Source organism: Lingula anatina, chromosome 1 (assembly GCF_051362555.1).
Source record: "Lingula anatina isolate TDL-2025a chromosome 1, LinAna3.0, whole genome shotgun sequence".
Lineage (NCBI taxonomy): Eukaryota > Metazoa > Brachiopoda > Lingulata > Lingulida > Lingulidae > Lingula > Lingula anatina.
Genome location: NC_141767.1, coordinates 65,181,772 through 65,191,631, shown reverse-complemented (window position 1 = coordinate 65,191,631; position 9,860 = coordinate 65,181,772). Strand labels below are relative to the sequence as shown.

General features: G+C 38.0%; 2 protein-coding genes across 3 annotated transcripts; one reads left to right on the top strand and one right to left on the bottom strand.

Moving 5' to 3' along the window:
- Window positions 1-117: 117 nt before the first annotated feature.
- On the top strand, window positions 118-1,583 carry LOC106181026 (uncharacterized). The gene is made up of 2 exons (XM_013565267.3): window positions 118-890; window positions 1,210-1,583. Exons 1-2 carry the CDS (start codon window positions 204-206, stop codon window positions 1,243-1,245), a joined length of 723 nt encoding a protein of 240 aa, XP_013420721.1. The 5' UTR covers window positions 118-203; the 3' UTR covers window positions 1,246-1,583.
- Window positions 1,295-7,960, bottom strand: LOC106181021 (uncharacterized). Of its 2 annotated transcripts, XM_013565261.3 has the most exons (7): window positions 7,774-7,960; window positions 6,959-7,054; window positions 6,302-6,433; window positions 5,978-6,056; window positions 3,882-5,571; window positions 3,470-3,616; window positions 1,295-2,557 (listed from the first exon to the last, which is right to left on the bottom strand). In XM_013565261.3, exons 1-5 carry the CDS (start codon window positions 7,819-7,821, stop codon window positions 5,477-5,479), a joined length of 450 nt encoding a protein of 149 aa, XP_013420715.2. In that variant the 5' UTR covers window positions 7,822-7,960; the 3' UTR covers window positions 1,295-2,557; window positions 3,470-3,616; window positions 3,882-5,476. The 2 variants fall into 2 exon arrangements, with proteins under 2 accessions (XP_013420715.2, XP_086856996.1); XM_087000870.1 differs by lacking the exons at window positions 5,978-6,056; window positions 6,302-6,433; window positions 6,959-7,054; window positions 7,774-7,960 and having other exon boundaries at window positions 3,882-5,478.
- Between the last annotated feature and the right edge of the window lie 1,900 nt (window positions 7,961-9,860).

Genomic DNA, 9,860 nt, shown 5'->3' with positions numbered 1-9,860 from the left:
TAAAGAACACCGATATCATGAACTCTTCGAAAAATGGCCGCATAGCAATGAGTACTTGTATCTAACGCGCGAAAAGGTGTGTTTTCAGCAAGGTCCGCGCGCGTAATATAAATTTGACAACTTCTCTACCCTCGTGTCAGTCTGTTCAACCTGATCAAGTGACGTGGAGCTTTTCATGCCAGCAGAATCAAATCACTTTTTCAATGGGTGACTCTGACAATTCTGCTTCCCCAAGTCCCGTCAAGACGGCGGCCAAGTTGAAGAAAAAGTTTGCTCCCGCGGCAAGCGGCCCCAGTACTCTGTCTATGGTAGTGGATGCCATTACCACACTCGATGATGGCGCCAAAGGGTCATCGGTTCCCGCCATGAAGAATTTTTTGGTGGAGAAATACCAAGTCGACCCAAATATGGTGCGAACTCGGCTCCGTAAAGCGCTAGAGAAAGGGATTGCTGAAGGAATTCTTATCCGACCAAAAAAACACATAGAAGCTGAGGGAAACAAGGCAGGACTAAGCGGCAGGTACAAACTAAATAAACTGCAAATTGAGAAGGAAAGAAAGGCAAAAGAAAAGAAAGTTAAAGAGGCTGAGAAGAAGAAAGAAAAGGCGGCAGCCGAAAAATCCAAAAAGGTTAAATCTTCCAGCAAATCAGAAGAAAAATCTTCCAAAACCAAGGACGGGAAATCTGTAAAAATTAAGAAAAAAGTAAGCGACACTGATAAATCGCCTAAACCCAAAAAGAAAACTAGTAGCGAAGAATCCCCCAAGAAGAAGGTCAGCAAAACAAAGACGAAGATGGACTCTGACCAAAAGAAAACCCAAAAGCCAACAAAAAAGACGAAGTCCCCTGCCAAACCCAAGATATCCACGGGACAAAAACTCGACTCAAAGGTAAAATGGCATCTAAACAATAGGCAGTAATTTAGAACTACACATGCATAAATACCTGACGAGATGTATGATATAGTAGTTGAAAAACTGAAGTGCAAGATCATACATAGTTTCACTGTAGAGAGTTGATAATGAATATTGTTCAGCCAGGGCGATTTCCAGTCCAAGATACGAGCTGGAAAACTTGTTTGGACATATTATATCTTTAATGATAGTGAGCTCATCTTGCACATTTTGCGCGAATAATTTGCCCTTTTAAAATACCTATACTCCTTTCCTGGCTGTTTATAATTAAGAAGTTATTGTATTTATTTTTCAGAGTAAAGAAAAGAAACCCAAGGTGAAGAAGGCTTAGGTGTTAGTTCCACAAGGGAAGAGCAATTTTTTTCTTTTTTTTTGGGGGGGGGGGGGGGGGTAGCAGCAGCTGGACTGTTTTAAACGTGTTGGATACATTTTAGCTTGTAATGCATTTTACCTGTGTAGATAGACAATGATGAACTGATTCTGGATAGTGGTGTTGAGTTGTGGAATGTAGATTAGATAAAAGGTGTTTAATTGATCTAATCCAGTTGATCTACACTGCTTATATATCTCATTTGCATAAATTGGACAATAATGCCATGGATATGTACAATTTTAACTGTCATTGAAGAATGTTTTAATAAATACTTTGCCTTAGTACAAGAGCAACAATGTGTCTTAAGCTTTTGTTTCTAATCACACATCAATTTTTCAGAACCCCTTTGGAGATTTGGTGCCAAAAATTAATCTTGCTGTTGGTGACATCCAGTGTTTAAAATGGCATGTATGGATGAATACACGATTACACGTCTCGAACCTTTCTTTATCCTGAATTCAATAAAACCAGCATATGCTTTTGACCACTTGCATGCACCTTCACCAAGGAGGTTGTTTTAAGTCCCATTTTTACTGATAGCAACATGGAAAAAGCTGAAAATGAATTTTGGCATTTTTCAGAAACGAGTAATGAAAGATAATATTCTGGTGGTGATCCATTCGTTAGTTATATAGACTATTGGAGAAATTAATAAAAAAAGTTGATAAATTTTGGAGAAATTTTCAGGATAGGCCTATGTCTGAATTAGACTAGATTTTAGGGATACTTGTGTGAATTAAGTTGATTAGTGGATTAATAAACGGATAATGATGACTGAACTTGTTGTAGATCTGCACTCTCTGAGTGTATTTTTTAGTTATGGAATGTTATAGAGAAGTTGATGTTCTTTTATAATTTTTAGAATGCTAACTTTAAATAAAGTCACCTTGGGGATTTGTCGCCCTAACAAATTGGATAAATGTTCAAATATATTTGTTTATTCGTATTAGCATGAACGCTATTATGGTAATTGTGATACTAGCTACATTTCCGAGGTCTGAATGAACACTGGTACCATGGTTACAGCCATCCAGCTGGCAGGATTCATAGCAAGTCACTTCTCCTGTGGATTTACCATGGTAACTGTCAGATTTCAAGTGGTCGTCTGCCAGCGTGGCATTTTCAAAGAAGTCGCCCCTTTCTTTCATGAGTAGGAATTTTTCCGACTTCTTGACAGGGCGATGCTGTGATTGGTGTGGTAAAGGAAGAACCTCCATACAGCCATGCAGAGAGACGGGCGTGCAGCCACGGTGGACGTGAAGCAGCGAGTCTGTAACGGAAATAACGACAAGGTGAATTTATTGGAGTCTGACTAACCCCCCCCCCTTCGATTTCTGGTCCCCTCTTGAAATTTGAATTTTGACTTGCTGTATCACAGTTCTAAACCGAACCAAATGCCAACGTTCGCCTTCGAAAATACTAAAATAATTTTGGGCCCCGAACCCCACGCCAAGTGTTGGGGGGGGGGGGGGGGGGGGGTCGGCTTCGCATCCACAGACCCCCTTCAAATAATCCCAGATTCGCCCCTGCAGTGGGTGTTCATGTGTACACCCAACGCCACCCCACCTCAAATTTACTTTTTAACGTTGAGAGGTGATCTGACTTGTGAAAAACATTTAGATTTGCGTAGCTTTCACAAAATTGGCAAAATGCCAACAGAGGGCTGCAAACTCATTTTTATGGCTTTGTAGTATCGATTCTCTTTGTTTTCAGGTGTTAGTATGTTTACAATGAGTTTTAAGCACTGTTATGTTGACAACCCTGTCGATAAATAAACAAATACATGAATGAATAAATTAAGAAGAAGATTGATGATAATTGTTTTGAGTTTGTACCGATTCCGCTCTTGTAATTTTTTCCTGAAAGAGCATTTCCCCACTCAAGAAATGAGTTGAACCAGAATCCTGTGAAACAACTGTAGTTACACCAGTTAAGGGTGAAAATAATTGAGGCAAATCTAATCCCTATCGACTGTTTAGCAGAATAGAATTTGAATACTGAGAGTTGGAAATCTAAACTCCATTTAGACTATATTTGCGCACCAAAATCTGTCCCCTCGTTTGAAATAATTGACCATTATGTGACTTGGGCAAATGACAAATATTTGTAGTTCCTAATAGTTTTCCTGGTATTTCTTGGACATCGATAACCCCATGCTGTTGTCCACCAGGCATACACTTACCGTTGACATCTAAGGTGTAACCCGTGAAGCAGTAATGGTCGAGCCCGCGTTCTGAACAGGGGGTGGGGATTAAGCCGTCCTTACAGCTTTTGGTGCCTTGGTCAGGTTTGTTGGTAGAACACTGCACACACGAGAATGCTGTCACATCTGGAAAATGAACCACTCGATTAAATCTTAATAATTAGTTCTTTTTTTAGGATTAAATGCACATAGCTATAACAAGAAATTTCCCCTGGAATGGTCAAACGGCAATCTAAAATACCTGCACTCGATAATAGCTTCACATAGGCTTATCATTAACACACTCCAGTTTTACTTTAAAAAAAACACAACAAAAAACATATTCACTCAATGCAAGTGAGTTTTTTTCCCAGCACAATTTCATCGAAAGCCTTGAAAAATAAAGCAAAACCTTTGACAAAATCCATGAAGAGAAGCGCAGCCAGCCAGGTTGTGGTCCGTCTGCCATCTCCTGCCATTGTACGCAGAGGTAATCTCTCCGCAACTCTTGAGCACTCCCGCTTGCTAATCAATACAGGACCAGTCTAATATCACCGGGAGCTTGGAGCTTCCATCAATTTTAAGACCCTTGACTGGAGATAATTAGAACAATGCAGATTAATAATTAATAACGGCTGAGCATATTATAGGCCAGTATCCCCCTTTACGTGTATTAACATAAAGGAACACAACCTGGGGCGGAGTGGGTTCTTCGGCCATGATTTCTTTAGAAAATATTTTGGCTGAGTGGAAATGAGTCTGTCCCTTTGGGGAAAGAATAAGTCAATTAAGCCTTATTGTGAAAGTGAAGATCTTCACAGAAGTCCATCAAAAGAAATTTCCCCTAATGCAATTGGAAAGCTGCGACAGAACATTGAATGGGAGGGGACGCTCAGATTAATAACTGACTATTAAAAAACGAACAGTTTCCACGAAAATCGATTCACGTCAGTATTTTTTGTTAATATGCAGTTTAACAGCACAAGAAGTAGGATCGAATTTACGGATCATAATATTCAAAATCGTAGAGCCGTGAAACACGAAACCTATTCTGGTTTATCTATCGACCTGGTACATAAGACCTGTCAGTGAACAAACAAAATCAGGAACTCGAAATGCACAACTTGAAGTGCACTTTTTGGTTTCATTACGCACATAATTAAATCTTTTTGCTTGTCTTTTCCTACCATTCAACTTATTATTGGACACAAACACTATGAAATGAAGATGACGCGGGCCAACGCGTGCGTCCAATTATAACACCTGAGAGACGCGAAACAAGATATACTCTGAAGAAAGATCTGTCAGGTATAGCTCTATTTTTTAGTGTAGAAATTGAAAAATTTAATACTTGAAAGATATACTCTGTGCAGTTATGTTTTTGAAATTTTACATGCAGTAGAAAACCGGTTAGATTCTTTACTTATTTTTCCCTTCAGATATGTTTCAGATATTCTTTAATTTATAATCGGTGACAGGACGTTTGTACGCATTTCAGTACTTCCCGGTGTTAACGATCAGAGATATCTGTTCTTTTCTTTCATCAGTTCTCCCTTCATTTTTCATTTTACTTCTACGTGTAGTGAAACTCACATTTTCATAACATCATGATATGTATTAAACATGTTTTATTTAGTGCCACAGAAGGCTAAACTATATATTTCACCACCAAGATACCAGTAATTTACTGGCTAAGGTACGCGTAAATGTCAATCTAGATTTTTGTTAGCCTCTGTACGTTATATCCTCATTTCAAGTTACAACGTTAGATATATTTTTTAATAATTTAAATATTTTTATAATAAAATACAAAGCCACTGGAAAACGAGGGCTAGCCCTCTCGTATTTCATTACTCGACAATGTTCTATAGATCACTTTGGATCCTGGAAAGTGCTAAGGAGTCCATCACAGATAGATGTTGTATTCTCGAAGTCCATACAAGGTACATTTCACAGTTTTCTTGCTGCGTAGAAACTTGTTGTTTGAGTCTATATATATACAAGTTATTAATGTGGTGGATATCCATATGGATTAGATGGAGGGGGTGGGTAAGGACTTCCTGGCTGAGGGTAGGCTGGAGCACTGTAAGGAGGAGGAGGACCTGAAATAATAAACACATACAAATACAAATGATTCATGTGTATGTTGAACTGAGTGTATTTTCGGTTTTCGTTTCATTTTATCGCTAGAAAGGGCAAGCAGAGAGCGCAGACCTCGGTCAGTGCAGTCCAATATTTATTTTCAACAATTAATTAATTACTTGATTGATGGATCATTAGTGAAATCTAATTGGTTTTAGGTTAGCCCACTTTATACCCATCCTGAACATACCATATCCATATCCGTTCATAACGTTTTGAGTAAGGATATTTACTTACGAACAATAAAAGACCCCCCCCCCCCAAAAAAAAAAAAAAAAAAAAAAAAAAAAAAGAAATAAATAATTGATCTATCATGTTGCTACAGTAAATCACCAGATAAATACACAACGACGTCGGCTTTCTAACCTGACGGTGGCGGAGCAACGACACCTACTGGGTATGAAGTAGGGTAGGGCTGGGGATACGCCGGGTACGCAGAGGCCACCTACAATATAAAACAACATATCAGACGTTATCTCTTTCTTGAAGCTTTTATTACTGGATATTTTATTTTCGTTTATGTACTTCAAGAGAGTTTGTGTAACAATGAAAAATACAACGAAAGGGTGACTGTATGTTTGAACGTTTCAGTTTAGACATTAATGAGTTGTTCATTATAAAAACGCGAAAAAACACTGAAAACTGACTTAAAACGGACAAATTTGAGCGGTGTCCCCAGAGTTCACTTACCGGTGGCACCGGTCCCCCACACGGCGGGGGAGGGGGGCAGTGGTGGTGGTGATGGTGATACATAGCCTCTCTTGCAAACATTTCTCTGTTATGTGCCATCTCCGCTCTCTGATGTTGATTTTCTGCCTTCGCCTGTAAAATACACATCTCGTTGAACATACCAATGTCTATGTCAGATTTCTTCGAGAACGGAAAGCATCGTAAATGATAACCTGTCATTATCAGCTGATCGCTTCCTGCATTCTGTGTTCACTGGATGCTTCAAGCCAAGCGTACGATTAATATATAGGCCTACTCTAATATCAACACTGTGTCACCAGGTTTAAAATATGTATTACATATAGCTCAGCTCGTACAAACCGCTATATAGTAATGAATGAAATACAAGCTGGCATGCAAAAAAATGCTTAAATACATATAATGTGCAGAAAACTGTCATGGATGCAACACATCGCTGCCCCGTGTTTCTTAATCTTATTGGAATAGTACCGGATTAATATTATGAGGCGCGTATTTCAAACCCAGGTAGTCTACTCTACATGTATGGGTTAAAACGGTATTCCTCTGGCAAACTGGGGAAAGAGATATGTCGGCCTATAGATTTCAAGGTGTGTCGACCTCGTGACGGGTCTTGTTTTCACACCTCATCTACCGTACCTGTAAATTCATGGCTCTGAAGACGTTCCCATGCATCATGGCTCTGGCCGCCTTATGTCGTAGATTGGCCTCTCTAGCCTCGTGCCGCATCTCATCCTGTGAACAGATAGATAGAAAGGATCCATATTATAACTGGATACTGTGCAAACTACGCACCTCACCGTTTTAGATACCCGTGGCCATTTGAAATGTTCATAAAAATAAAGTTTCTTTTGTTGTTTATACTTCTCTGTTCTAATAATCAATCTCAAACAACTTCCATCACTGTGCCATCCCCATGTGTCAATGTTTAACCTGTTCTAATATTAATTACCGATAAATGATGGTATCACTGTGATAAATAATAAAAATGGCTATTTGTAAAGGAGCAAGCATGATTTTTTAAGGATTGAAAGTGCATTTAAATATACAGAGTAATATGAAGATAACAAAGATATGAAAAAGTATAAGAATTAACATAGTATTATGTCGTTGGTTTGAATTCCTAAGTATAAAGATTAAAAGAAGTAAAGGATCTGAATTTCAGTCGATCTATTTATTGTTCCAAAGTTCAATGCTAGACTATATAGCTCCTGACGATAATGCGAACCCATCCCAATGTACTTCTATGGTTCATTTTCTTACATGGTTACTGAACAAAGCAGACAATAGTTATACATATCCATTTAAGTGGGAGTAGTTTGTCACTTTACAAACTCTGTCGACATTTCTTTTAATTATTCCTCGACAATCTTCTGTAAACAAGGTGGTCACTCCCAACTCACCGCCCCCCCCTCCCCACACACACACACACACACACACCTCTGTGATCTTACCCTGTGTGCTCTGTTCGCCTCGCGTGCGTGGTGATGCCCGTGAAACATTCTCCTGTTAGAATTAGTAGCAAATGCTTCCACTTTCTGTTTCCTTGTTCTACTTGTATCCTGTTCGTCGGAATTGTACACTTAACTTTATACTCGGTTTTATCAGTCTTGACACACTTTACAAGTCACAAGATCAGACGTCACTGTTGACTCACCGACCGTAAACAAATACATGCAGGTGGTATTTCACAAGATCTTGTTAAATTAAAACTTAATATCAAAATCTCAATAAAAACTAAAAATAATGAAAACATAGTGTTTGAGGGGTGTTTTCTGACTTATTGTTGCTAAATAACCAAAATACGTGATAGTGCTGCACGCTCAATTTCAAACCACTTAAGAATGTCATGCTATCCAAATGAAACATACATGTATTAATAATTAACTCAATATTGAATTCTATATGTTGTTTGCGGCGGCTGTTACATTAGTAGACAGCGTTACATTATCGATATACTACATCTACATGTATATAGATCATCAGAAATAAAAACACATATCGGTAGACATATTTATTGTTAATTTTATAAAACATTTTAGAATAATTCCAAATGGCGTTTGTGAAAAATTATTCTTTGAAAGGATATCGTACAGGATGGTTTTCACGTTTCAAAGACCTGTGTCAGAATTTAATTTTAATTGTTAAAACATTTCTAAACAATAAATAAGTATCGAATAAAGCTTAGGTCCCTGTTACACTTTTAAATAATATTTTTCAATACGCAGCCATAGAATTAAATTGCAAAGATTTCGATTACTTTGACATGTCACTTTGACTTATTTATACCTTAATGTACACAAGTAAAAGTAATAGAAAAGCCTTTTTGATTTTGAGTTTGCTTCATAAAAAAAATTATGGTGAACTTATAAGGTCGTGGTATATGCAAACATTAGTACCAGGGCTAAAAAATAGAAATGAGACCTAAAATGTCGGCGAGGAACACCAGCTATAAAAGAGGGCGTACAGATCGAGTACGCACACAACACACATCAGAAACCTTCAGTGGACACGGAGCTAGTAGCCATGGTGTGATTGCCTGGAATAGAAAAATATCAGATATTGAATTCTCTACACACTTCTTATTTTAGTCAAGTATTTAAGTAGACAGCATGAATACATTTGATCCGAATAAATTCGATTTGAAAGTCCCCTTCTAGACGTATCCCCAGCATGGTTCTGAATTAAATGCCGATTCAATGCGAGATTATGTTCGTGTTAAAACATTTAATATGACAACGACTGCCAAAACGGCCTAACGTTATATTTGATGTCTACAGGTTTTAGGGCTATGCCATCCGTTGGCTACAGGAACCAATATTTCTTGGATTTTTAATATTGATTTAATTTTTTTATCTATGTATTTACGTTTTGTTATGACTATATCCTAACAAAACATTAAAAACAACGGGATTAACAAAAGAATAGGGTTACAATTTTTTAAATTATAGGTGATTAACAGGTGGCTAGCAAGCAGCCAAATTTTTTCAATTTAAATGCTCGGCCGTTTAATTGAAATGTGCCGTTTAATGTCTTAATGTCATTACAGAAATTGTCTAAACCTTGACATAAAAGAAGAAATATGGTTGAAATATCACTGTAAAAGGTAATGATCACAGTGGATACGCCATGCAGCTAAAGAACTCATCTGCCCAGTGAGCATGCATGGTTAGGCGAACTTTGATACAAAACTGTCAGTTCTCTCACCACTGGCCTCTCCCATACTACTCTTCGTGATCTCCAGGATGATTTCCCACAGGGCCCATGTGATGATCCAGTATCTTGACACCGGACTTTCTTCAACAGTGGGCTCATGAACTTTTGGAATCACAATCAGTAGGGTAACAGAAAGCGTCCTTTTGAAGGATGAATATTGGATATTTCAAAGACCTAATGCTTACGCATTATCATTGTAAAGGAGAAGGATCAGCTGTTGATCGCAGCAGATTTAATCAGAAGTCGACATAAAGTGAATTCCTAATGCTTTTTATAATTTTTCGCAGTTCTACGTCATTATTTTCATTATAATATCGTCAAAACG

Excerpts from the sequence above, each read along its gene's own strand:
- LOC106181026 (XM_013565267.3), top strand. The coding sequence starts at position 204 with ATGGGTGACTCTGACAATTCTGCTTCCCCAAGTCCCGTCAAGACGGCG. Across the intron at positions 891-1,209 it reads GACAAAAACTCGACTCAAAG|AGTAAAGAAAAGAAACCCAA; the intron begins GTAAAATGGCAT and ends TTTATTTTTCAG.
- LOC106181021 (XM_087000870.1), bottom strand. The coding sequence starts at position 3,948 with ATGGCAGGAGATGGCAGACGGACCACAACCTGGCTGGCTGCGCTTCTC. Across the intron at positions 3,617-3,881 it reads CTTCATGGATTTTGTCAAAG|ATGTGACAGCATTCTCGTGT; the intron begins GTTTTGCTTTAT and ends TTCATTTTCCAG. Across the intron at positions 2,558-3,469 it reads TTACACCTTAGATGTCAACG|ACTCGCTGCTTCACGTCCAC; the intron begins GTAAGTGTATGC and ends TTTCCGTTACAG.